This window comes from Ammospiza nelsoni, chromosome 3, assembly GCF_027579445.1.
Source record: "Ammospiza nelsoni isolate bAmmNel1 chromosome 3, bAmmNel1.pri, whole genome shotgun sequence".
In the NCBI taxonomy this organism is placed as follows: domain Eukaryota; kingdom Metazoa; phylum Chordata; class Aves; order Passeriformes; family Passerellidae; genus Ammospiza; species Ammospiza nelsoni.
Window position 1 is genome coordinate 7,266,349 of NC_080635.1, and position 27,441 is coordinate 7,293,789.

Consider the following 27,441-nt stretch of genomic DNA (forward strand, 5'->3'; position numbering starts at 1 on the left):
TTGGGATCCCTTACTCCTCCTGGAGCCTCACCTCTGAAAAGTGACAAGGAAAATAGGCACAGTTTAGCAAAAAATAATTACTCAGTGAAGGAAGATGGATATTATGTATTGTTTAGACTCAAAGCTAGCACAGCTACTTTGGGGTGACCCTTTGTCACAGCCAACACCTTCACCCCTTTTCCCCCCATCCTGAACTGCCAGTCACCCATTCCCCTCATCCCACATCATAAGAATGACAGGGAACTGTTGGAGCAAGTACAGAGGACTTATCATGGCAGTGATAAGAGGACTAGAGCACCTTCCCTGTGACAACAGGCTGAGAAAGCTGGGGCTCTTCAGGCCTGGAGAAGTTTGTGTGGAGACCTCATGGCAACATTCCAGTATCTGAAGGGGAGCTCTAAGGAAGCCGGAGAGGGACTCGAGTAGGGATAGGACAAGGAGATATGGGTACAAACTGAAAGAGGGAGAAATTAGGTTAGATATTAGGAACCAAATCTTTATTGGGAGCGTGGTGAGACACTGGAGCAGGTTATCCCAGAGCAGCTCTGGCTAGCCCAGCCCTGGAGCCGTTCAAAGCCAGTTTGGAGGGGGCTCTGAGTGGTCTCTCTAGTGAAAGGCGCCCCGGCCAGTGGCAGGGAATTGGAACTAGGCTGGAAGTAGTGTAACGTCCACTGTGACTCCTTAACGATGGCCCTGCGGACCCGCCGGGCTCCGGCCGCCGCCGTTCCCTCCGCTCCCGGCCGAGCCCGTTCCTGCCCCGCCGCCCGGCCCCTGACGGAGGCCCCGCCCCGCGCGCGCGCCCGCCGCGCGCCCGGCCCCGTCTCCTCCCCCAGAATGCCCCGCGCCAGGCAGCCTTTGAAAAAGCGGCGCGGCTCGTTCAAGATGGCGGAGCTGGATCAGCTGCCTGACGAGAGTGAGTAGGGACCGGTGCCCCCGCTCCCGCCGCCCCCTCGTCCCGGCGGGACACCCGCGCCGCGCCCCGCCGCCCGCACGCCTCCCTTCTTCGCTCCTTCCCTCTCGCCGCGGGCGCTGTGCGGGGCCGGAGCCCGAGCCTCCTCCCTGGCAACCGGGCCGGCCCGGCCCCCCCACCCCCCCGCCGCCGCCGCCGCCGCCCCTCCCGGGCGAGGCCCCGGCCCGAGCGGCGGGCGGGGAGCTCCGTCCCGGGGGTGCGACCCCCGCTGCCCTCGGGGGTGCCGAGGCCGGGCCCCCCGCCCCGCCCGGGCGGCACCTGCCGGGCAGGCGGGGCGGGAAGCGGGAGGCGGGCGGGGCGCGGTGACAGCCCGCCCTGGCCGCGGGGGTCGGGGCAGTGCGGGGGAAGGAGCGTCCCGGCCCGGGGAAGGGGCGAGCTGCCCGGCGCTCCGGAGCCCGCTGGCGCCCGTGGGGGCAAGGAGGGCTGCTGTGTTCATAGCCCGTGCCGTGCACGGTGCGAGCAGCTCCGCGGGGCTGGGGGTCAGGGCGGGCACACGCTGTGGCTGGGGGGCACTGATGAATGCCCGGGGAAGAGCTCAGGTACCTTGTGCTGTGTGTCAGCAGCACAAACCTGGCTGTGCAGGAAGGCAGCGTGTAAACATGTGTGTTTTCATGCATACAGTGCTGTGTCCAGTTCTGGGCCCCTCGCTGCTAGAAGGACTTTGAGGTGCTGGAGGGAGTCCAGAGAAGGGGAGTGGAGCTGGGGAAGGGCTGGGGCGTGAGTCTGACGAGGAGCAGCTGAGGGGGCTGTGGGTGTTCAGCCTGGAGGAGACTCAGGAGTGGCCTTATCACCCTCTCCCACTCCTGAGGTGAGTGCAGCCAGGTGGAGATTGGCCTCTTCTCCCAGGCAACACGTGAGAAGGCATAATCTCAAGATTCAATTTAGATTGAATGTTAGGAGGAATTTCTTCACTGAAAGGGTGATTGGACATTGAAACAGACTGCCCGGGGACGTGGTGGAGTCACTGTCCCTGGAGGTGTTTAAGGAAAGACTGGATGTGCCAGTTAGTGCTGTGGTCTGGTTGACAGGATGGTGTTTGGTTAAAAGCTGGACTCGATGGTGTCAGAGGTCTTTTTTAACCTCGTTGATTCTGTGATCTCCATAGGATTTGTGTGGATGTTGTTTTCAAAGAGCACAAAGATTTGATAAAAACTTAGTGTAGCTGAAAACCAGATGTGTGTTGCTGTATATGTGGATTCATGCACAAAGTACTTGAGTGTTACAGAAGAGGAAATTATTCAATGTAGAATGTGTCTGGATGCCATCTTGGTGTGTCCTCTTACAAACTGTGAACTCCTGCCAAGCTAAAACTAGGGCATTTACTGGTTTCAATAGATGTGCACAGAACAGGGCAGACATCTTTTGGTCACACTGTTTTGTTCAGCACCACTCAAGTTCATCAAGAAACCAACTGTTCCCATATCCAAAGATTCTCAGAGAGAGGGGACTTGGAGTGGAATCTTGCTTCTGGCTGCTCCATGTGGGTCTTTGTTGCAGCTCCAACAGCTGTCAGGAGAAAAATTGGTTAATGTGCCCACATGGCCGGTGTCATTGTGTTAACTGAACAGATTTATGGAGGATCATCATAAATTATGGATGGAGCTGACGCTCTCAACTTGGTGCAGCTCAGTCATGGATGCTGTGCTGCATTTAGAGACTGATTAATACAAGTCATGGACCAGCTGATACGACTGTAATTAATAATTAGCTGTGGTTTATTGCTTATTAAATGAACTTTCCCTGTTCACTAGAATGGGCAATGTTTAGGTTACTGTTCCTCCATTTGCCTTGCCCATTTTCCAGAGAAAGCACTGTGTGTTTCAAGAAGTTGATGTGAAGTATGAAAGTAACTTTTTCTTCTCTGTCACTTTTATATTGGCTGCAGTGACACTGGGAAGGTTTGACAGGTCTGTCACTCCACCTGTAGCAGATGCCATAGTAGAGTGTGTGACTCAGTTTCCCTTAGGACTGGGCTGTGCTGGCCAGCCTGGCAGCAGTGTCAGTGTCACAGTCTCTGCTTGGCAGGTGAGGCAGACACTCTGTGGTTGTTTGTAAAGGCAGCAAACTTCTGCTCTGCTGGCCTTGACCTTAAGGTTTGTATTTACTTAAGTTTGGTGCAAGTCAGGGGTGTTTTCTATCATACAGGGAGCTTCCTGTTTTCTGTAGTGTTGCCAAACTGATGGAACTGTGAAAGTTTCAAGGAGTGGCTGCCTTGTGCTTCCATTCCTATTCTCTCCAGTTTTGGTGATCTGGATGTTTTAAAATTACTGCCACACATAGTTCTTGCATTTGCAGTCCTGTACTTAAAATGAAGATGTAAACTTAGTCCTGACTAATTTAGCACTGACTTCATGCAGCTCTCAGTCTGCAGCTTAATATATAAAGGACAATAACAGTAAGCGTTGCAAAATTTGTTTTGGACTATTCTTATGGTATAGAAAAAAGTTAGAATAGTTCATTACTAAGAGACTTTGAGATTTATGCATCACCCCTGTGAATTTTCTCCAACAGTTTATAGTAAAGTAGCAGACCATAACTGAGCTTTCACATAAAAATAATTACAGGTAAACACAGCAAACTTGGTGGCAGGAAAGCTGACATTTTGCTGTATAGTAAGTACCACACAGTTTTACTTTGAGATTGGAATTGAAGTGGAATTTGTCCCAGAGTGTTCTGATAGCACCTGCCTGCCCTCTGGCAGGGTCTGTAGTGCAGCTGGGCCATGACTGTTCCTTAACCCAGGAGAGAGATGGATGTAGTGCACACAGTTGGCTCTCATTATATGCACTTGTTCTATCTGCTGGAGTTACTGTTCTGTCCATATAAAACAGTGAGAGGCTTCATGCTGACAGCCTGGAATGGTGTGTAAGTTTACATGCATTTCTTGCAGTTTGAGGCCTTTCCTGTGCTGCCAGAGGAGAGCCATGCAGTAATGTGGGATGCAGGTGAAGAAAGAACAAATCTCTGTGGCAAATCCTCTAGCTGAAAAAGTCCATAATGTTAAAGGTCCCAGTTGCAGAAATACTTCAAATACTAATAATTGGATTTATATTTTGAAGACAAAAAAATTGTTTCTGCAGGCTGTTGGGTCGGTGCCCGAGGAGTGACTAATTTTAGTCAATGCCTTTTTTTTCCTTCTTCTTATCTCCTGGTAACTTTGCAGTGGAGGTAAATGGTGGGCAGCCTTGGTGCTGCAGAGCAGATGGCTTTTTCTCTGTGTCTCAAAAGAGGGAATCAGTGGATTGTATTGGAGCATACATAATGCTGCCCTGTCTCCTGCTGCTGGTAATAGCAATCTGATTTGTGGCCTGCCTGGTTCTAAAGCTTGTGCAGCGAAGCTGAGGGGAGGCTCTGATGTGAAATGAACTTTGTGCTGAGGTGAGGCTCTGCTGAAACAGGCAGCAAGTGCAGACGTGACCAGAGATTGTCCTGGTCCTGCTGGAGGCTGAGCTTGGGCAAAGCCACCTCTTGGTGCATCCTTTGGCTGCCCTGAGGGAGGAGGGTGCTGGGACCTGCTCTGGGACAGGGAGGTGACATTCCTGACAGGAGGGTGCTCATCAGGGATCAGGGGCAAATCCTCTGCTGCCTGCACACAAACTCCAACCAGCAGCAGGAGAACGAGAGAAAGAGGCACCCTGCTCACGCAGGGGTGATGGCTGTCAGGTTCAGCTTTTACAGTGCAAATTCTGAACTCATATTTGCCAAATACCAAGTATTAGTTGGTACTGTGTCACAGACATCTTTTATGGAAAATCCTTTCCTTAGGATTTTTCCTCCTGAGAAGCTGGGAGGACTCAGGAACAAAATGCAAACATTGATTATCTGCTGCTGTGGGATGCAACAGGTGCATCTGTGATTGGCCCATGCTGGATGTTTGTAATTAATGGTCAGTCACCGTGAGCTGGCTCGGACAGAGAGCTGAGCCACAAGCCTTTGTTATCATTCTTTGCTGTTCTATTCTTAGCTTTGCTAGCCTTCTGATGAAATCCTTTCTTCTATTCTTTTAGTATAGTTTTATTGTAATATATGTGATAAAATAATAAATCAAGCCTTCTGAAACACGGAGTCGGATCCATCTCTTCCCTCATCCAAGAACCCCTGTGAACACCATCACAGGTACTGTTCGTAGGGGTTTGTGTTTTAGGACAGGCAGAAGGGAAGCAGGATAAGATGGGTTTTTATCTCATGGGGGGAGGCTGCAGCATAAGGGCAGCCCTTCAAGCAGAAATTGTTGTCTTTACCCCCGGCATGACCTTTTGCTGTGGTTCATGGCTCCTCTGCTCTCTGCTTTCCTAGACAGCTGCAGGAGGCTGTGGCACACCTCTGGCACCTCCACTTTTCAGCCCACTGCTGTGGCCTGGATGTTTGAGACAAAAAAAACCCAGCAGAACTCACTGAGATTGCAGTATTTGGGAGAAGGCTCAAGGTTAGCTTTGTGGCTGCTTTACAGTACTCACAGCTAAGAGTTTTTGGGATTATTTGTGCTGGCTACCTTTAAAATTGTATGTTACCATGGTATCAGTGTATTGTCCATTATGAGAACACAGTTTCAAAGAGAGGGGCTTTGTTATTGTGATTATTGTCTACAGAAGTCCTGTGGAAGGGTTCACATGGCTGGAAAATCTATTTCCATCCTGTAGTTAAAGGAGCATTTGGAAATATACATCTGTCAATTTATTAGTGGGCTCATAACATGAGGAAAATACTGGCTCATCTTGAAGTGAAAATTTAGTGTTTATTTATTTATTTATTTATTTACTTCTTCAATGAGCCCAAAGCTTGGGGGAAGCTTTAAAAAGTCCCAAAGCCACTTTTCCCTCTTATGTGTGTGTGTTTTACTTTCAGAGTTCTCCTGAATAAGCTTTCCTTGCAGTGGCCAGTTGTTTGAGGTGCTTCCTGTGCTGAAACACCTTGTGCTGTGCTTGTGTAGATGAATGATCTCTTGGAGGATTCATGACTCAGTCTATAATGAAAGGCTCATGTTTTTCTTCTTCTCCAGGAGTTCCTTCTGTCACACCACTTTTAGTGCTGGCAATGCAGATTAATTACATAGGGTTTTGAGGCAGTCATGCAACCAGTGTTAAAATAACTGCTCACCTGTGCAAATTTAGACAAAATAGTCTAATGATCTGGAGAGGAAAGGCTTTGCATAATGTAATTGCTGATCTGGATCCTAGAATTTTCTATATTGATTTAGATGTGCCCCTTTGTGCTCACACATTAGTGAAATCAGTAGCTACAGAACATCCCTGTGGTTACTTGTTACATTTATTTTCAAAATTATCAGCTGTTATAAATTTATTATTAAATTGAAAACACTTTCACAAGCCTAATATGCTTGTGTGTGTTCCTGTTGAGACTTTCAAATCAGCAGCTGAGAAGCCACATTTAAACTGCTTTACTCCATGTTAGTACTGAGGATATTCATCAGGGCATTCACAGCTGCCCATATTGAACTGTGGTCAAACTCCTCCTTTTTTGTTCAGCTACAGTGTTTCCAAATGAGGGGAGGCAGTAACTGCTTGGTTTTAAACTTAAACCTGTCTTATTTTTAAAAAGGGTGAAAGCTTTCGTACTTTTCTCCCACTCCTCAAAACCGAAATACTTTTTGGAGTGTTCATCCAGCCTCTGGAGCAGGTAGAGGAGGTTTTTATGAGTGTCCTCCCTCCCTGGGAGCAGGAGGGGCTGGAGCAGGGATTGCTGGGGCTGTGTGCTCCGAGGGAGCAGCAGTTCAGGACTGCAGGAGCTGTCCACACTCAGGGACTCAGCCACACATGAAAACATCCGGGCCCTTGGCATGCCAGGCTTGGCACACCTGGCCTGCTTTTAACCTTGATGCTCTTTTATCAATTTGGTTTTATCTGGACTTGCTGAAAATAATTTCTTGCAAATGTTACAAAACACTTATTCCTGACTCTTAGTTACTGATGAGCTTCCTGTTATGATACTATTTAATACCTCATAATCTAGAACAGGGTTATTTTTATTGCACATCTGTGGTGCACATATTTTACAGAATCATTGGGGTTTTTTTTTCAGAGTCAGGAAAGGCCATTATAATCATCTTAGACTCTTCATTAAACATGCTGGGTATACTTGTATTTGGAATTTCTGTGCATCAGTTTCAAGCTTCCTTTTTAGCCACAGTTCTCTCTTTAAAAATGTATTGAGCTTGGTTTAAGATTTTGAGTTACAGGGAGGTCAACGTGCCTTTTCTTGGTATAGTTACCTAAAATCTGTTAAACTTTGTATTCATTGCTAATCTAAATTACCCATTGCAATCTTTCACAAAATAGGTTTAGTTATGCCTTTCCATTAAAAGAAAAGGGCTGCAGAGCTATTTACCCATGTGAATTATCTTCCTTTGTAGGTACTTGTGATCAGTGCAGATCTTGACCTTCTTTGGGAAGAACAAGATTGGAGTGTCTTAACTTTCTCACAATAACACATGTCTTTAAATCTCAAAATTTATCTCCTAGATCTCTGCTGAACCTTTTCCTAATTTTACAGACTTAGTCAAGTGTGAACACTGTGTTCAGGTAATTAATTTACTAACAGCATATGCAGAGCACTACTCAGTAGGATAGTAAGGCAAAGCTAAGGTAATTTACAGTTTGCTGTAATTTACTGTGTGCCAGTGCCTCTGCTGTGCTGAGCTGCCTGTGCTGCCTCCTTGGGTTAAGGGTTCTTTTACTCTCAGTATTAAGAAAGTCACCTTTGAGATCCTCTGAACTTGGAGGAGCTGGAAGTAGATTGTAGTTGGAATAACCTGTATGATTCACAGGCCTTGTTTCTTGCTTTCCACCCATTTGTTTTTTAAGTGTGTCTGGAAATGAAGTCTGTGTCATTGTCATAATAGATATTTACATTCAAGTGTGTGTGTGTGTATTCTGCTTTAATCTCTGTCTATAATTAGAATGCAGGTTAAAAAGACTGCCAGTGATTATATATTTGTTATTCAGAACAGGAGTATACAAGATTACTGGCATTTAGTGTGAGGCTAGTATATTATAAATCTAGTAATTATTGTAAGTGTAGTTTTACATAGTTTGAATAAACTTAATCTATCCTGCATCACTTGGAAGTTTTTATAGTTCTTGAAATGCTTCTATCTGTATTTAGTGTTGGTTGGTTTTGATTGAAACACAGTATTGCTTAGATCATCATCCTGGTTTCTGGTTTTGTGGCCCTGGTGGTATTGACAGTACTGCCCAGCTAAAAGGAAGCAGTGGGGAGATATTCCATATTCCTTGGAGTTTGGTGGTGTTGCAGTTACCCTAAAATCAATATAGAAGAACTTGACAAGAAAAGCCATGTTGTGTCATATTGTTTACCTCTGAGGTAAAATGAAGTTTATGGACCTCTCCATTGTTATTTTAGTATCATGTATTCTAAAGCTTTAAGCTACAGAAGTGTTGATGTTCATTTTCTGTACTTTGTTACAGTAAAATAGTTTAGTTTAACTTTTGAACTTCCATGGATCAGGAGTATTTGATTTGGACACTGGTATTCCTAAGTAAAGATGCCCTGGATACATTAATTACAGGTCAAGTGCAAACAAATGAGCAGGACTCTTCTAACATGCATTTATGAGAGATCAACTATCCCATGTGGAAAACTCCTTGGCAACTAATGCTGGCTTGGAGTGCTAATCTTGTAAAGCTAGGAAGTGGCACAGTAACCTTCTGCCAGCCCATCATCATCATCCTCACAGGTGAAGCATGCCATGGTTAGCAGAGCATCTCAGGCACTCCATCTGTGAGATTGGCACCACCCCAGCTAAAGCTTTGCTGCCTCTTGCTGAGTGTTTGTGTTCCATGTTAGCAGTGTCCATACTCACCCTGGCCTGGATTGATTGAACTTGATTCACATCAACAAGACAGTGAGAAAAAGAAGAAAATACTTGTGTGTTCAGATGAAATGCCTGAGCTCTCTCAGGAGAGTCATCTGCTCTGCAAAGGCAGCATCTCCTCCATGGGACAGCCCTGATGGCCCTGCTGCTGTGTGCCCATCCCCAGCAATGTGGTCCTAAGCTGTGTGTACTTACACACATTTCCCACCATCCCTTATGTAAATGTGGCACACAGTAGTTCTTCACTGTTCTTAATGTTACCTTTCATAGCTGTTCATCCTTGGTTGAGAGCAGACTACCTGTCTATTTATACAAGCACAGTGTGGTGTAGGATTTTTATCATAAAATGTAAAAAAAATGGTGATACCTCAAACATACAGCTTTGTTTCAAAAGCTGAACTCCCTGTGGCTCAGATCATCACGGAATTGTGTTCCTGTACCAGCCACTGATAGGGCTCCAGCCCAACAAAGGTGATACATCAGAAAAGGAATGTGCAGGAGGGGTGACAGTGCAGCCCAGCTGTGTCACCGTGGCTCTGACACGTAATCCCAGATGTGGTTGCTGTTGCAGATCTGAACAGCTTGGGAGATATTGGGATAGAAGCTCTCTAAACCCTTAGTGAGTTCAAGCTAATTCTGTTTCATATCTTAAACTCCTTTTTTAAGCTTTTGGGGAAAAAGAAATAGAAACTTTATTTCCTTTTCCTTTCTTTTTTGTATTGAAATTTTGTTTTTTTAACAGATGGCATAGTTAGATGGCAGCAAACAAAATTATGTGATGAAAACATAAGGAGTTAAGGGTTGGGTTTTTTTTTTTGCTGTTGCTGCACCTGCATTCTCTGTAGCACTCCCTGGAATGTATTCTCTTAGAGGCAAGTGTCTGTGAGGTTAGTGAGCTTAGGAGCTAGATAAATGGCAGCAGCAAGGAATTTCTGGAGCTTTGGAGTCAGAAAGTTCTTGGAGCAGCAGTTTTGAAGAGAAGATGAAGGAGAGAGCAGAGAAAGTGACAGGGAGAAGTGATTGTCACACAGGAACATAACTGGAAAGATCAAATTGATTTGAGAGAAAAGCAGGAACCTGGGGAGGCATTGTCGTGCAGAAATATCTTCCCTGTGCTAGTGCAATTGCTTCAGACAGCTCATTCTGAGACACTGGGACATTTCTGAGCCTGAAGGCCCGCTGTGGTCAGACCCAGTTGTGTTTGTCCTGGCCAGGAGCATTGCAGAGGTTCTGCAGATGCAGTGGAAGGGGAGCAGTGAAATTTTCATGTGTTTATTGCACTGTTTGAGCAATGTAGCAATCCTGTCTGCATTTGAGATGTGAATCTGCTGCCTTTCTGAACAAAGAGGTACCACCAGGGGGCAACTAGCTATCCATCCTTCCTTTTGAGCATGAACCACTCCTTTCCTGGAAATCTTGGGCACTGAAGAATTTTGAACTGATAGAAATCATTAAAAAAAAAAAAATAAAAAACAAAACAACAAACCAAGACGTATTCTTTCGTTTTCTTATCAGTAGTAAAATACATTTGCTACTGCATCAAACAAGCAGCCCCATGGGAGAATGTAGTTTGGACATAAAGCCTGTTGAGAATTTGCTGTGTTAAACCCAAGTGTTTAACATCTAAAGTTGTTTTGTAGGCATGAAACTAAAGGAAAAAACTCAAATGTGAATATGCTTTCAGGATTTATTGGTAATAAATGTATAATTCTATGCCTAGTGCCATGGAAGGTGTGCTGGGTTTACTCATTCAGCTGTGAAAGATTTTAATATTAAATTTCACTTTCTGCCTGAGAATTAATTAAGAATGAGTAGACTCTGTGTAGATTGTAGGGTTTGAAATAGCTTGTGATTTATGTGGACTTTTTGCTATATTGCAGGTTCTTCAGCAAAAGCACTTGTGAGCTTGAAAGGTAAGAAATTAATATGTTATTTACTTGTACCCAGTCTGACTTCAGGTGTATTTCTTTTCTGTCTTCATAGAGCTCAAGAAAATCATAGGCTTTTTTGTTGAAATATGGTGGGGTTTATTGTTGGTATTTGTAGCTCTATAGAATAATAATCCTTGGCAGTTGAAACTGCATATATTGTGGTGTATTTAGACACTGCTCTTCTGGGTGAAATTCCTGAAATGTGTTTTTAATTCAAAAATACAGCCTAGACATCAAGTTTGATGAGAAGATTGGGGTAATCTTTCATCTCTTGAGCAGGAGATACAGGGAGGATTCTTAGTGAGACCTGGATGTGTGACACAATTTACATTAGGAGGGCATTTCACAATTTTATGATGTTCTCTGTCAGCAAATTGTGTGTTAAATCAAAAACCTGCTGCTTTTATTTTTTTCTTTGTTTATCTTCATGAACATTCATACAATTTTTGAATACTTCTAGTTTGCCGAATAATTAAAGCTTCTTTATGTATTACAAGGGTTTTGTTACACAAAGAAGGAGGCATGGTCTTGTCACTAATGCAGATCTGTTACAATAAAATTTTATTTACTTGTTGGTATACACTCACTTAATAATTTTCTAGAACTAGGAGGTGTCTGTGTCTTGTAGAGCTTTGCTTTGTCCAGGTTTCATTTACAGCCACAGTTCAATTGTTGATTTGTGTCAACCTGACAGTGGATTCCAGCAAAGGAGGCTTCAAAAAACCTAAATATTATCATAAATAAAGAATACTTATTTACGTTCCTCCTTGTCATGAAAACCTCCTTCAGTTTTTTTTAAATTAATGTAAAGATTATTTAATAAAAATACTGAAATCTAAAATCTGTTTGTTACTGAATTCAAAGATGTTAAAAGTAAATATTTTAGTAGTTGATGATGTTATACTGGGTTTTGGACAGTAGTTATGTTAAAACATAAACATACATACATATATGTGTGTATATATATATTAATGATGTACTTTCTTCACAACAGAGGGAAGTTTATCCAGTTCTTGGAATGAAAAATACAATTCTCTGCAGAAAACACACATTTGGAAAAGCAAGAATGCTGGTTCTGCAGTGGAAATGGTAAGAAACAGTAAAAAACTTCAGGATTAGTCAAATATAAGGATCCCAAAAAAAGGCTGAGATTTATAGTTTTGTAATCTCCAAAGGTGAAACTATATCCTTCACAAGCACTTTGCACAGTTTGCAAAAGAGATGAAACCATATTTTTAAAATGAATAATCAAACACATTAAATTGCTGACCTCATTCAAGATAGGTCAAAATAATTTCCTCTCTGTTTTTTTGAAGTACTTGTACTGTATCTACCACCTTGAGCTCAGGAATCACCAGTTCTGATCAACTATTTTTGTATCTCATGAAATATGTCACTTCTAATTATGGCTGAGAACTGAAGCATAAAGGAAAGGAAGATACCGTAATGCACTTCCATCATTGTGCCTTCTGGGGGAGCAGATTTTAATAAAAGTAAAGGACTGTCAGAAAAAATTGTGCATTCTGAGAACTTTCATAGGAGAAAGTTCTTACATTAAAGAACAACCTTGGGGTGGGGATATGAAATGAGCCTGCAGCTTCCAGTGGGATGTTTGGTGTTTGGGTTGATCATTTCAGCCTTGTGGTTTGTTTTTACTTTACTGTTTGTTTCTTGTCCTGTGATCTTCTCCCTGGTATTTATTTTGGTAGGATTCATACAGGTGCATATACACACACATGCTGCTATGTCTTTGTGCTAGAGAACATCAGGTCTACGAAATGCAGTTCCACACAGAGACCAGAACTTTGTGAAGACCTTTAGTTCCTGCAGTTCATGTCACAGTTTTCAGCTGCTTCCCAGGAATGCCCATCACCTCACAGAAACAGGCTTTACTGGGAACTTAATATATAATACAGATTAATATCTGTATAAAAACCTTGTCAGTCTTTAGCTATGGTGGCTGTGGGTGCTAAAAACACAGAGTCAAACTTTGAAAGCAGCTCAGTGTTCTGTAGAAAGGTCACACCATAGTGTGACATGTTGGCAGTGACCCATGTTGCTAAGATGCCATGGAATAGTTTGAGTTTACTGAATGCTGAAAGTTTTGAACACATGTTTTACTGTTGATTGAAAAGTCTTTCCAAAAATGCCTGACCTATTTAGCCCATGTGGATGATACCTCTTTGCAACACTTGTTATTTCACTCTGTTATTTCTCAGGCAGTCCAGAGTGATGAAGCACAGTTCTCATTTTAGGTAGTTCTTTGGAGTAGAGTTTGGCAGTTTTTGTTGAGGGTTGTAAACAATTTTCTTGGTCTGGGTCATGATGGTTACCTTGTCAATATACAGTTCCTGTGTCCAGCGTGTCTTTCCTGGTTTGTACTGTCTGTCAGGAATTAATGTTTTCTTCTAATGTGCTGCATGTGGTTAGATGTTTATCACATACAGAGCACTTCTGTTACTTAAATACATTTATGTAGTTCTTTTTATAAAATATATCTAGTTTAGAGTAAGGGAGGAGCATTTCCTGGGAAAGCCCCATGTTCACATGGCATGGCACAGACAGATTTTTAGCTGCCACTGAATAATTTGACAGAAAATATCTCTTTTCAGCCAGTCACAAATGCATTAAATGTCTTTATAAAGTACAAATGCTTGTAAATGAAGTTTTATTTAACTGTGTTGATTTATTTTGTCTCTGGGCCACAGAACCTTCATGGCAGGAAAAGGAAAGCTGCTTCCCCTCAGTGCTAACAGCCTGTCACAGGTTGCTCTTTTGTCATAGGGTCAGATATTGAGGAATAACTAAATGAGTTTTTTTCATGACACGTTTGCAATTGCAATCATTTCTTGTTTTCAGTCAGCCTTCTAATTCTTTCTGAGCTATAGCAGTACGCAAGTAAATTTTACTTAGCATGGATTCTAAATTCTTTTTTCTGAGATTGTCACATAATTTATTCAAGATGTAGTTTCTTCAGACTCAATCTTGCTAGCATTTTGCTATGCAGATACTTTCAGTGAGTTAAAAAAACAGCAAACACATGTCACTTTATTAGAAAATTCTTGCTAAATTCTATGTAGCTGAGAACATACAAACCAAATACAGTGTTTGAATAAACCTTTTTTTAATCCAAAATTCAAAACAAATTGTTTAACAGATGTACTACTTATAACCAAGGCAAGCTAAGATACACAAGTGTTTAGACACCTAACTCTAATGGAAACAAGTGGGAGTCAGGCTCTAAATACTTCTGTGAAACTGGGCCAGCAGTGTAGTAATGGTTATAGTTAGCACTGGAAAAGCCTGGAATCTTGAGCTCCTTCTTCTCTCAGTCCTTAGATATATGGGTGCTAGGAGGCACACTATTTACTGTGTGCCTGAAAACCAACAGGTGATAAGACAAGAGGTATTTCATTTCTCTCACTGTGAATTCTCTGCATGAACAGAGAAATCAGGTTTCTTGCTTGTAATTCTTAATTTTGTTCCCTACAGCCCTTCAGAAATTCAAAACGGAGTCGGCTCTTCAGTGAAGATGATGACAGACAAATAAACACAAGGTCCCCCAAAAGAAATCAGAAGGTTGCAATGGTTCCACAGGTACCTACATACATGTATGGAGATATTTTTAACAAAATGGGGAAGAAACCTATCTGTTCTAGTTGAAAATTTGAATATATTTGATTTTCAAGTTGTATTTTTGGTTTATGAATCTTCTTGTGAGGAAAACTGTTGTTAGAAGTAAGCCACAATTCAAAACAGATTAATATTTTTCTTTCTTACCACTGATTTTGTTTATGGGAGTACCTGTTCTTTGTGATCTTGAACATGAACACACACAGCTAGAAAGGATTCCAGACTCAGTGCCCATCATGCTCCTGCAGACAACCATCTCCTGTAGTCAGCATGAATTTATTCAGCTTCAGTTTTTTGCACTGATTATGTAACTGAGAAGGCTGCTCTAGAATTTAATGTATCCCAACCAATTAGGGACTTGCTCTAGATTTGTAGCCTAACTGTGTTCATGGCCAGCTTTACCTTCTTGATCCTGTAGTGCTAAAGTCCTCAGTTCAAAGAGCTTGTTTTTTCCATCCTCCATTTATGTGTCCACTCCTTGATATAGACAAAAAAGCAGCTGTAATTTGTCAGCCTTTATTTGTTATGATAGAAAGCGGAGCATCTCTTAATCTCAGTGAGTTGGCTCTGTAGTACCTTTGTCCTCCACATCACTTCTCTGTGCCATCACCTTCTGAGGCTAAATTAACCTCACTGTAAAAGTACTGTTTGAGTTCTGCTCTGATTTCTGAGTTTCTCCGAGTTCTGCACAGCCTTCTGAGCTGTGCTGTGCAGTGTCTTGATATGAAAAGCTTGGCACTCACCATTTAGCTGGGTCTGTTCTGCCAGAGGTGAGAACCATGATATTTCTCTTAATTACCATGAATTTTTAAGAGTAGAAAGACTTGGTAATGTTCTAAACCCAGTTGTTTTTTGCTTAAATGTCTGATTCTGGAGGTCCAGTGATTGTCAGATAAATATTTGCTGCAGGGACTGCAGCTGTTGTAGTTGACAGATCTTGCTGTCCCACCAGACTTTGTTTCCTGGAGTTGCAGTGAGAGAAAGGGGCTTGTATCTAGGGCAGCAGCAGCCAACAAGGTGCCTACCTTATGCTTTATCCTATTATTGCTGCTACTAAAGTCCAAAATACTTTGAATGTTTGGGGAAGGATAGCAGTTGATAATGACATAGGGACCCTGTTAAACCTATGGTCTCAAAAAGCTGTTATTTTTTGCAGAAAAGTTGTTCTTTCTGTCAGCTAAGACAGCCATCCTTGGAACAAAATTACAGTTTGTTTTTTTTTTTATGGATTTGTTTAAACATGGGTCTATCTATTATGCAAGGAATGTAAGACACTGTCTTTTCCATGATTTATCAAATAGCTTTTAAATGTAGTTAAAACTTGATTGCTGATTTCACTTGCAGTTTTCTAAGCAGACACTCTGCTCAAAGTTTTGCCTGTGTTATATTCCTGTCCTAGCTTCATCCTCAGCTTAAGAAGAGTGGGCAAGAGTAGAAGTTTTAGTGCAAATCAGGCAGGTGCTGTTGCTGGCATCTGAGCTACAACACCAATTATGCTCACCTGAGACAGCTGGTGAGAGTTTTGAAGTCCAAATCTATTTTAGTGCCATGCTGTTGTTACCAATAATGTAACAACATTTTCAGTGCTGGAAAATGTTTCTGTTAGAAGAGCTTTGTTTGGAGATAATGGTATTGATCCTGTTAAAATTTTCTGTCTGTTCTGTTTGATTGCATTGCTGATATAATGCAATAAGGGCTGTTATAGATCTGCAAGAAGAACATTGCTATGAAACAACATGTGCAGGCTTTTATCAGGAAAATCTGCTTTATTTGAATACTGAAAAATAGTAGATTCTGTTTAACTGTTTGGTTTTTTTTTTTCACTACCTAGAAGTTCAGTACAACAATGTCCACCCCAGAAAAGAAGGTCTCACAGAAGATTGGTTTGCGGCTTCGGAACCTGCTCAAGCTGCCCAAAGCTCACAAGTGGTGTATATATGAGTGGTTCTATTCAAATATAGATAAGTATGTTTGCTTTGTATAATTACCTCTTATTAGTGCAGGAACATGGAATTTTCTAAAATTCAGCTGCATAGTTCCATATATTGGTTAGATACCCCAGTTTATTCTTAAATACTAATTATGTAAAGCTATTTTGTTTGTTGGTGGTGGTGGGTGTTCTTTCTAATGAGCAATGTATGTGCTCTTGGTTCTTTGCAACTACTAACTTTAGAAAGTCTTCTATAGAAAGCCTGCCTTCATGGATGTAATTTTCTTTTTATCACCTCTGCCTCTACCAGATACCAGATTTTATTCATAATGCTTTTAGCATCTGAAACATGAAGATATCAGAACTCTTAGACTTTTCTGAACCCTTGCATCAGTGCTATACAGAGGAGATAGGAAGGACACTGCTTCTTCATGAAGTGCTGCTTTCCTAAAAGCTGTAAATGTTGATATTAAATATTTTTCCCCATCATCCTGTTTTTGTTGTGATCACTAACAGAGCTTCAGGCTGTGATTGTTCAACTCTTGTCCAGATATTAGCATCCTGCTTGGATCTCATAATGTATTTCCTGGACTGTTTCTGCAGTTTGTGCCTCAGAGTTTTTGGCACTTGTTCTCTTAATGCTACTGTCACAGTGGTGTGAATTGTTTAAAATAAATAATTTCATTTCTAAAATGTAAGAAACATTATTAATCAATGGAATATTAAAATCTACACTGTTTGACTAATAGATGCAACACAAGTATTTAATATTCTAAAGAATGGCTTCAGAGTTAAGCATTATTTTCCTGAATGTACAAACAAAATAATTACTGTTTTTCCTTCCTATTTTGATCACAATTGCTGTAGCTTTTTTTTCTTTAACGGAGAAGGCAGTCATAGCAACAGAAAAACATTTTGGCATATATTCATCAGATGTGGAAAAATTTCATGTCCATTTTAGTTAGTTTTATATTTATCATCTCTAGGATTTAATTCCTTTGAAAGAATTAGTCTTATCATGCTTCTTCTCCAATTACATGGAAAAAATTAATAATCCCAACCCTGCTTATTTCTAGGAGTAATTTTAATATGTGACATTTTTAATAATGATTTTTGCAACAGACCAAGAACTTTTAGTTTAAAGAATTGTCTACAAAGCTGTAGGTCTAGCTGTAGGTCTAGCAGGCTAGAATTTGAGTTTAGCAGGTAATTCTGAAATCCTCTTTGATAGTTACCCATGTGTGCAGGTGTGGTGGGTTCTCCTTGGCTAAAGCAGGTGCTCATCAAAGCTGCTCTGTCACTCCACAGTTGGACACAGGAGACAAAATGTAACAAAAGAGTCAAAGGATGAGATAAGCACAGGGAGAGACCACACCACTTATTGTCATGGGCAAAACAGTCTCAGCTTTGGGAAATTAGTTTAATTTATTGCCAATCAAAGTAGTATAATATCGCTGGCCAGGGTCTATGTACAAATCACAAATGGGACTGCTGGGAACGTGCCTTGAGCTGCTTTATTTTCCAGCATCAGTCTCATTACGTGATTATGACAATGGGAAGATACCACCAGCTCACATCCCAGGCAGCAGACAAAGAACTTAATGTTACAACTCACTTTATAAGTTTTTTGACCAATCACACAAAGCAAAAGCACATTGACAGCAGTTCCATGCAACCACTATAAGCACAGGTACCTTTGGTTAAAACAATGCTTGTGTATTTAGAATATAATACCTGCTTGTAAGCCTTAAAACACAATGCATGGAGCTCCATTATTAAGCTTCAAACTTCCTAATATCTTGCTAGATAAACTTTTCTGTAGCTTAGGGAGTTATTCCAGACAAGCGTTAATACACAGACCATTGTTCTATTTGTCCTCGCTTTTCTACTTTTTACATAATTTTTCTGCTGAAAAATTTTTCTGCCACACCCTCCTTTGGGCATCCACCTGCTCCAACATGGGGCTCTCCATGGGCTGCAGGGACACAGCTGCTTCACCCTGGTCTGCAGAGCAATCTGTGCTCTGGTGCCTGGAGCACCTCCTGCCCTGACCTTGGCTGGGTGGCAGCAGAGCTGTTTCTCTCAGACAGCTGCAGCTCTGTCCTGCTGCAGTGGCACAGGGTTTTTCCCCTTCCTCACTGCGTTATTTCATAGGCACAGCCACCATCACTGGTGGGTTCAGCCTTGGCCAAGGGTGGCTCCACCTTGGAACCAGCTGGTGTTGGTTCTGTGGGATATGGGAGAAGCTTCCAGCAGCTTCCCAAAGAACCCCCCCTCTGCCAAAACCCCCCTCTGCCAAAACCTTTCCTTGCAAATCAAATACAGCTTGCAATGCTCATAAGATATTAAGATATTATAACATAGTTTACTAAGAGACTGCATATCTTTGGAAGGAAAACTTTGATACATCTTGTTGGAAGTGATATGATCCAGGCTTAATGAGAAGCTTAAAAAAGTTTAAATCATAGAGCTATCGACTGACAAAATATGGCTCACTGTACAAATCTCTGAATATTTTAATCAAATTATTGCATCCAAAATTGAAATAATCAAATAAAATGCCATGTCTGCTGTAAGTTTTTGAATTATTTTTATTTCTACAACTGTCATCTGTGGTTATTAGATTATTGAAGGTGATTCAGTTGAATTCTGTATATACTACTGCAGTGGACTGTTTCCTGTAAAATCCCATTGATTTTGGGTCTCCAGAGACTTCTGAAGTGCTGCTTACTACCACAGTGATCACAGGCTCTCAGAAGCAGATGCACCTGTGATTTGCTTCCACCATTTTCCAGAGCTTCCAGTCTTGTGGATGCTGTGGATTTAGAGTTTGCCTGCTTAAGTACAAGAGTTAGTAAGAATAATCAAATATAGATTATCTCAAAAAAAAAGACCAAAAAAACACCTGGGCTAAATAGTTATTCTTTATATAGATATCTTCTGTTAGCAATAGTAAATATGGATAAAATGACACTGTTGTGTACCCTTCTGTGTCTGTTTCCTGAGCCTCATTGCTCATTCTTTTTATTTTCCTTTTCACTTGGTGAAATCCTCCTGCTGTAGAACTATTCTATTCTATTCTTCCCTGGGTTTCCTTATATCTGTGCACCTTTCCTCTCTCCTGCCACCCCAGACACTCAGCTGAAAGCAGTGCTGCTTCCAAGGTCCTCTTTGTTCTGTGCTGGGGTGTATTCCCCTCCAAACCCCAGTGCCCTGCACAGAGTGCAGAAAAGCAGCTTTCCCCAGGATGCAGTTCTCCTTTTGTTCTTGCCAGGAGGGATCTATTTCAGTTGCACAGAGTCTTTTTATGATTAACCTTCTATTAGATGGGCATATCTGCTGCTGCTCCCTTGTCTCCTCAGCCGAAGAAGGATGTGGTACTACAAAGAAAAAAGGCAGTCATAAAACAGAGCTAGAGATGGGTCATAGCATCAGAGAGAAATTGCTCAGTTGTGCAGGTCTGTTCTCTGAACTGTCACTTCTCTCACACTCATCCTGTGCTTCACCATAGACCCATGGGGTGATTCAATAGAAGTCTCACCTGTACAGCTGTGGAGAATGATGAGTTGGTTCAATTTCCTGTATTTTGGAAACTTTGAGAACCTGAGTTACAATTGAATGAATTGATGAAAAAAGGTACTGTGTCTGTCTCTCAGTACCATATGGTCCTTCCCTTTATTCTCAATATTTCACTCTCTAGTTTCCTTCAGTGTGTTGCAGTATCTTCATGACACTGAGCTGACTCTGCTGAAGTTTCATTTGGTGCCTTTTTATCCATTATAGAGAAGGATGAATTATGTGTATTTCTCTGTAGAACCTATAGAAAGGAGCATTTTTAAATGTCAGTGATAGGAAGAGTCAAAGAACAATAGTCCTGGAAACTTTCTGATTTTGTTTTTGACTGAATTAAAATTGTTCTTTGAATAGAAGTGTCTTGTTCATGTGACTAATTTATATTAATATTTTTTAACGCGTTTCTGGTGATGGATGTTTTTTGGAATCTTGTGACAAAAGTTTACTTAGTGTGGTTAACACAGGACTAATTATGTTTTAACAGGCCACTATTTGAAGGTGATAATGATTTCTGTATATGCCTGAAAGAATCTTTTCCAACTTTGAAAACCAGAAAATTGACAAGAGTAGAATGGGGGAAAATCAGGCGATTAATGGGAAAACCAAGGAGGTAATTTTTCTTTCTTTTCTTTCAGCTGTTACTTACATGTAATTTTGATGTTACTGAAATTATTCCTTGTAAAAAATTTTGCATTCAAATAGTAGAACAAAACAATATCTTCAAAGGAGTAAAACTCATTTGATTGAGGTGTTCTTTGAGCACCTCTCTCCCTCACACACCCTATTACTGAAATGCATATGTCCATGTAGTTTTCTTGAGCCTATGGTTGAAATGTTCTCTTCCCACTCCAGATAACTAGATGTCCAAGCTTTAACTGATGTGTTAAAGTTGTTATTGTATCTTCTATACTGCAGTGCTTCCTGGCTTGGAAGAGCTGGCCAATTTTTCACTGAGGTTTTTTTTTTCTGTCTATAACCAGCTCTTCTTGGGGAAAACAAGTGTACATTTTCACCTCGTTTATTTTATTATTTTTTTAAACCATTTTATAGATCCTCAGCTTTTCTTAGAGTGGCTATCAAGACAGAGAAGAAATTAAGTCACCCATAAAATATTGTCCATTGTAGAGAAGAAGATAGAATTTAATGAAGTACATGGGGTTCTTTTTCTGTTTTAGAATTTTTAATTCTTAAACCCTCTGATTAAGCTCAGCCTTTTCACAAAACCTACACAATTTAGCCCAGAGAAGGCTAAGGGAGGATCTCATTTTTGTACATAAGTATTTGAAGGGAAGGTAGAGAGAAGGCAGGGCCAGGTTTTTTTTTTTTTCCCAGCATTATCTGGAGACAGGAAAAGAGAGAACAGGCACAAGTGAGGTGGTAGAATCTCCATCCTAAGATGTACTCAGAGGCCCTCTGGACATGGTTCTGGGAAACCTCCTGGAGGTCATTCTGCTGAAGGGCTTGGAGGAGAGAACTTCCAGAGGTGCTTCCAAATTTGACCACCCTGTCATTTTATAAGTAGTGTTTCATAAATTAATCAGCCTTTGATTTCTGTAAATACAAACACTAAGGCACTGAATCAATTTCTTCATGTGGAATATATTTCTGAATATATTCACTGAATTCATTTCTGCATAGATGACTGAGTCAGGTTGTATTTTGCATGATGGAGACCATTTCATCTTCTGTACCTGCAAACAACATAAGTAAAAATTGTCAGTCAAGGAAAGGCAGCAGAACCAGTTTGAAAATAGCTCCTCTAGAAAAGATGTTCCTGTAATTTGAGCTTAACTTGGCTTTACATTCCTTTGTTGTCATGTTTCCCACTGAGAGAGAAATGGTGGAGGTTAAGTCAGCAATTTCTCATTTGACTTTTGCCAAAAGTGTTACCTCTAGAAGATCAGCTTGCCTCATCCAGCAGTTCTGCTGGAGCATTGGTGAAACTTCAGAGTTTGGAATGGTTTGGGTTGGAAGGGACCTTAAAGATTGTCTGGTTTCCAGCAGGGGCTGGGGTCAGGGGATGCCCTGGGCAGGAACCTGGTCTACATCAGATTGCAAAACCCCATCCAGCCTGATGGGTTGCAAATTTCCTTTTGTTTTTCAGGCGTTCTTTGGGTTGGTTTTTTGCTTTTATTTTTTTAAGCCATGGGGAGAGTGGTTTTGGGTTTGATTTGGGGTTTTTTTGTTCAACCATAATAGAGTTATTTTTTTTAAAAAAGAGAGACTCATGCCAAAGGAACTAAAGGTCTAAATAGGCAGGAAATTCTTTTATCTGAATTCTGAAGTAGAAGCAATTGACTGCATAAAGAGTGTGATTTAATGCAAACTCTGAGTTACTGCTTTACAGCAACATAAAATAAGCATTCCTGTTTGCTTTTTATTTCTATGCTAGTATTTTTTAATTATGTTAGTTTCTTTCAAGATGTCAAGAGTGTTCTTTGGCCTTAGTTTTAAAATACTTTGAATTATTCTAAATCATTTAAATGCTTTTTCAAGATGATTTTAATCTACCTCTAGAGCAAAGATTTTTTATTTTACCATTCTTTTCTCTGTCCTCATCATATGGAGGCAAACTGTCAACACTGATATCTCCCCATGAGAGACTAAAAATGAATAATTAAGACATTTTGCAGCCACAGTGTTGATGGCAGAGGATAATAGTGTCTCTGTGATGGTTATGCACATGGTTGTCATCTTTTTGTTTTGTTTAAATATATTGTACTATTTTCTTATGTCTGCTGCTACCTTAAATGTCCTATCACACATCAACAGTGTGTTTGATTGGCACAGCAGTATTCTTCATGAGAGCCTGCAAAGCTTGTAAGATTCCTGTAGACTGTGGGGAAAGATATGCTCCAGGAAAAGGAAGAGGTAATAGTTAGTTTTGTGTACTCTGTGTAAACTTAATTTGGCTTGTAAAACAGCAGTGGATATGAATTGAGCTTAGATCTGCTTGTCCTGCCATTACATGATGGTGGTGATTCCTGTTAGTTCAAATTCTCACAAGCAAGGTTAAAACTGAGAAGAATGTTCAACCTCTTAAGAAGTCTCTACAGAAAACTAATGAGTTTGCAATTTTGATCTGTACCATAGTTTTAATCTTCATTTTTTCATAGGATGGCATGAAGATAACCTTTATTAAATGCATTTGGGTAATGCTGGGTTGAAGGTTTCCTTTAACAGAAGCCAGAAGTATATTGCAAATACTTTCTACCTCCATAGTTGCAGCATTTGGGACAGAGACTTTTTAAGACCATCTGAGCTATCGGTAAACCAGTGCTGCTGTTGTAGGGACCTTCAAAGGTCAGTGATTAGTGTATCAGCATTTGAATTTGTATTTCTGAGACCACAAGTCAAAAAACATCAGGTGATATTTGCTGTTCCTAGTGCAAGACCCTGGACATTATTAGAGGGCTGATACAAAGTCTGTATTTCTTTTTTCTTTTTCTTTTTTTGCCTGTTTTGTTGTCTCATTGTGGTTAGCCATTCTTCTTTTCAATGGACTTGAAAAGCTCTGACCTACATTTTGCAACTTGATATTCACAGCCCACTGCAAGCATTATTTCACACCTCTTCCTCCCCAGTAGTAATTATGAAGTCAATAGCATCAATAAATGAGAATATCCAAGTAAACTCTTCCTAAGTTTCCCAACCATCCCTCTCTATGTCTGCCACATCCCTTTCCAGATAATTTAATTTCCTAAGAGGAGCACTGGAACAGTACCTACTTCCAGGTAAACACATTCTGCTCTTCAGTGCTAAACTGGTGAGTGGGACACACACCTACAGCCTCAGTCTACAACAGAATTTCTAGGCTATACAAAAACTAGACAATACAAAGTGGTGATTTTTGTGCTGATAGTGGTTGTGAAGCCTCATATGGGAGCCTTCAGTGCAGTGCATGTCTGCATTACCTGACAGAAGTACCTCACAGCTGCAGTTCATTCTTGCTTGTGTTTTTCTCCCATGTCTTGCTTAGGACTAGGATCTCATTGTGGTAACACTGGGAGAAAACAAGTGGCCTGTGCCCCATATAACTTAGAAAACATGTGTGAGATAAAAGGCAACTGATGGGTGCATATAGAGTGTGGAAGTGCTGGTCAGTGTGAAACAAAATGGTCTCAGCATCCTGGCACCTCAGTGCTTACAGTCTTCTTATACACAATGCCAGGAAGAGAAATCATGGACAACACTGAAAGGGCTTTGTGGAGCTCTCCCAGTGAGGGTATACAGAAGAAAACCTGAGAATGTTTGTTTCAGCATATAATAGGAGAGTTGTAGCAGAAGATTTGGAATAAGGAGCTGACTTCTTTGTAGTACTGGGTTGGAGATGACTGAGGAGCATCTTGAAGGGATTTAAGTCAGAAAATAATTTGTAGTGTAGTAGAGGGAACCATCAGCAGAGTTGACAATGTCTTCTAAAATAACTTGATAAAATAGAATTTATTGATCAGTAATCTATATATTACTGTATGAGTTCCACAGAAAATGTTTAATCTGCATTTGACTGCAGTAAAGCAATTTAAAAAGGGGGCAAATTATATGATAAATAACTTTCTGCAATCAAGCAGACTTAAAATAACATTTGTGCACCTTTTTAAAATTACTTCTTTCATTGACACGAGAATTAAGAAACTTTTTTTAGTAAGGAATGAAAGATAAGATTGAGTCCTTAATGTCTTTTTGCATATCTCCCTCATGAATCTTGCCTATTCAGTAGGTTAGAAATGAAAATTAATACAAATTAAGCACTTTAGGAGTGAGTCTTCCATCTTTCAGGTTGCATTTTAAGAAGAACTCTACCCCCAGCATGGAGAAGGGCACTACTACAGATGATGTGATTTTTACACAGTAGCCCAAGATCAAATAAACTTTGACTATGATCAATCTCAGAACAGTTCATCAGAGATTTTGGGGCTGAGCTGTGCTTTGCATAGCTGCAAGGAGATGAGACAGAGAAGTGCCATGTATGTGCTGAGTCTGGTGCCCTGTCATACTCAGTTAGCTTAATTGAGCTGATGAGCAGATGTGAGAGGGATCTCCTGTGTATCAGTGAGTGCTGGCAGCCAGGGCACTCACAGGACACCCTCCTCAGTGCATTGAACTGGCATCTACAGCAGACTGGGCAGCTTTAGCTTTGTTGTGACCCTAGATGGATCCTTATAAGCAGAAATAATCCTAAAAAGTTGTGCTCTTTAGATATACCACTGCAACAGCTACTATTCCTGAGTATTGTTTTAAAATAGACTCTTATTTTAAGGGTGAGAATTGTGAGGAGTGAGCTTGTCTAAATGCATTAAACAAGATTTTTTTTCTCTTGACCACATCATCCCAAGCTTTTCCATTTTCTCACAGTGATTCTTTAAACAGTGCCTATTTATTTGATGTACCTTCACATATATATTTTTAGTGATTAATTTAAGTATAATATATATTTTATCTAATGAAATTACAGGTGTTCCTCTGCATTCTTTGAGGAAGAGAGGTCAGCATTAAAACAGAAGCGACAGAAAATCAGACTTTTGCAGCAGAGGAAAGTTGCAGATCTTTCACAGTTCAAAGATCTTCCCGAAGAAATTCCATTACCACTTGTAATAGGAACAAAAGTTACAGGTAAATTCTTAAAAACAAACAAAATAAGGAGCCAAGTGTATTTTGTAAAGATTTTAGTTAAGTCATAATCCACTTAGTGCACATAATTATAATAAATGTAAAACATCAAAATTGTATCAGTTTTTTGTTAGTTCACTGAGAAAGTGCTTGTGGAGATTAGGTGATATTTTTAAAACACTGATAAGGTTTTGAGCTGCAAACTTAGTATGACTTACTATTTCTGCTGTTCAAATTGTAGGATTTCTTACATGTCTAGTGTATCACATTTTGGAGAGAGAGAGATGCTTAATTTTAAAATTCTGAGTGTTGGGTGAGTTTCAGATCTGACCTAATATAAACTTGAACTTTATTTTTCCATAAATAGAAAACTACCTGTTTTGAAACAGATATACAATTGGTATTGCAGTGTAGTTGGATGTGCATGCTGAACATGACATTGCCTTGCTAAAAAACCTTACACATAACTGAGGGAGGAATATTATTGAAAGCATTCCACAGGTTTTGCCTAGTTTTATGAAAATTTGAATTCCTCCCTCCTGTCTGATTTTGGTCCAGGTGCTTTTCACTTCACATCTCCTATTCAAGCCACAACTGTTCATTGCATTTTTTGTGTTGAACATCACTGCCCTTAGCTCTTGCTGAAGAGCAGACATGCACCACACTGCCTCTCCTCACTCTCCTAGACCTGTATCCTTCCACACCTTTTTTTGCTAAACATGCAGTCATCAGAGGAGGGATTCAGAGAGAAGTGGTGTGCAAAATCATCTGGAAATTGACTTTTGCCTGCAAGATCTGTCTGTCAGAAGGTACAGGGTATGAAACAGTGGGAGTTTCTTAGACATAAGTGTAGTGCTAAGGATTAGATTTGGGAAATATTTACCCTTCAAACTTAAATTTTGTAACAAAGTTGGTAATATTTCTATACAGACTTTTTTCTGGGTTTGCTATTTTCTTTTTTTCATTTAATATGCAGCTTTTTAGTATACATATAAAGAATTATTTGCAAAAGATGTAATAAATCTGGTTTTGTTATTTGTATCATAGCATTGTAATGTTTGGTTTCTTCTTGTCCTGTTGTTGTTTTCAGCCCGTTTGCGAGGTGTCCACGATGGTCTGTTCACTGGACAAATAGATGCTGTAGACACTCTTAATGCCACCTACAGGGTGACTTTTGACAGGGCAGGTCTTGGAACACACACAGTCCCAGATTATGAAGTTCTTGTGAGTATTAATGACACATTCTAAAAGTAGCTGTAATAAGAAAATGAAATTTTAAGAATCTACAATGATGTGCTTTAATCAAAAATAAGAAATTACACCCAGGTGGTTTTGTCATAAAGTAGAAACAGGCATAACAGATGCATGGGAAATTCCAGGATAATAAAATTTTACTGTTTATGGTTTTACAAAACAGGATAACCCTCTATGATTAAAGAAAAATGGCTCAGGGTGGAATAATTTACTAGACCAGCTATTGTAGACTGTTAAAATAGCCTGAGTTCAATATGAAGAAATAAAATGAGTGCTATAGGATCCCAGAGAGAATTCTGCAATGAGATCCTGCCAGGATTTGCAGAAAATGTTCAAGAAAACCCTGGCCCTTTGTGATTTGCCCAAGTCAGGAAAGGCCTGTGGGAGTTGCAAACAAGTATTACGAGTTGATTGAACTTGATTTTGGAATTTCTTGTGCTAATGAAGCTACCTGGGAGGATGTTATTTTGGTCAAACAATTGGAGATTATCTCCCAGCTCCTAGGCTTTGTTCCTGCCAGGCAGTCCAGCCTAGGCTGCAAGATTTCTGGAGGACCTGACTTTCTTTTGTATCTTGTGTGGTGTTGGATCTACATAATTCTTCTAGTCTCTGTCATTGTCATTGTAGGACACGAAATAACACGACGTGCACACACTGCTGTTTTCGAGGCAAAAAAAGGGAAGTTTAA

The 27,441-nt window shown here is 40.6% G+C and overlaps 1 protein-coding gene across 3 annotated transcripts in view; it reads left to right on the top strand.

Moving 5' to 3' along the window:
* Positions 1–834: 834 nt before the first annotated feature.
* Positions 835–27,441, top strand: part of LIN9 (lin-9 DREAM MuvB core complex component) — a 39,357-nt gene continuing 12,750 nt past the window's right edge. For 2 of the 3 annotated variants that reach the window (XM_059468085.1, XM_059468086.1), the window contains exons 1-8: positions 835–913; positions 10,703–10,735; positions 11,748–11,842; positions 14,246–14,350; positions 16,218–16,351; positions 20,374–20,499; positions 25,345–25,502; positions 26,590–26,723. In XM_059468085.1, the coding sequence (XP_059324068.1) occupies positions 835–913; positions 10,703–10,735; positions 11,748–11,842; positions 14,246–14,350; positions 16,218–16,351; positions 20,374–20,499; positions 25,345–25,502; positions 26,590–26,723 (864 nt within the window). Of the gene's footprint in view, positions 914–5,357; positions 5,397–10,702; positions 10,736–11,747; positions 11,843–14,245; positions 14,351–16,217; positions 16,352–20,373; positions 20,500–25,344; positions 25,503–26,589; positions 26,724–27,441 lie in introns of those variants that run through there. The other variant, XM_059468087.1, reaches the window with a different exon arrangement.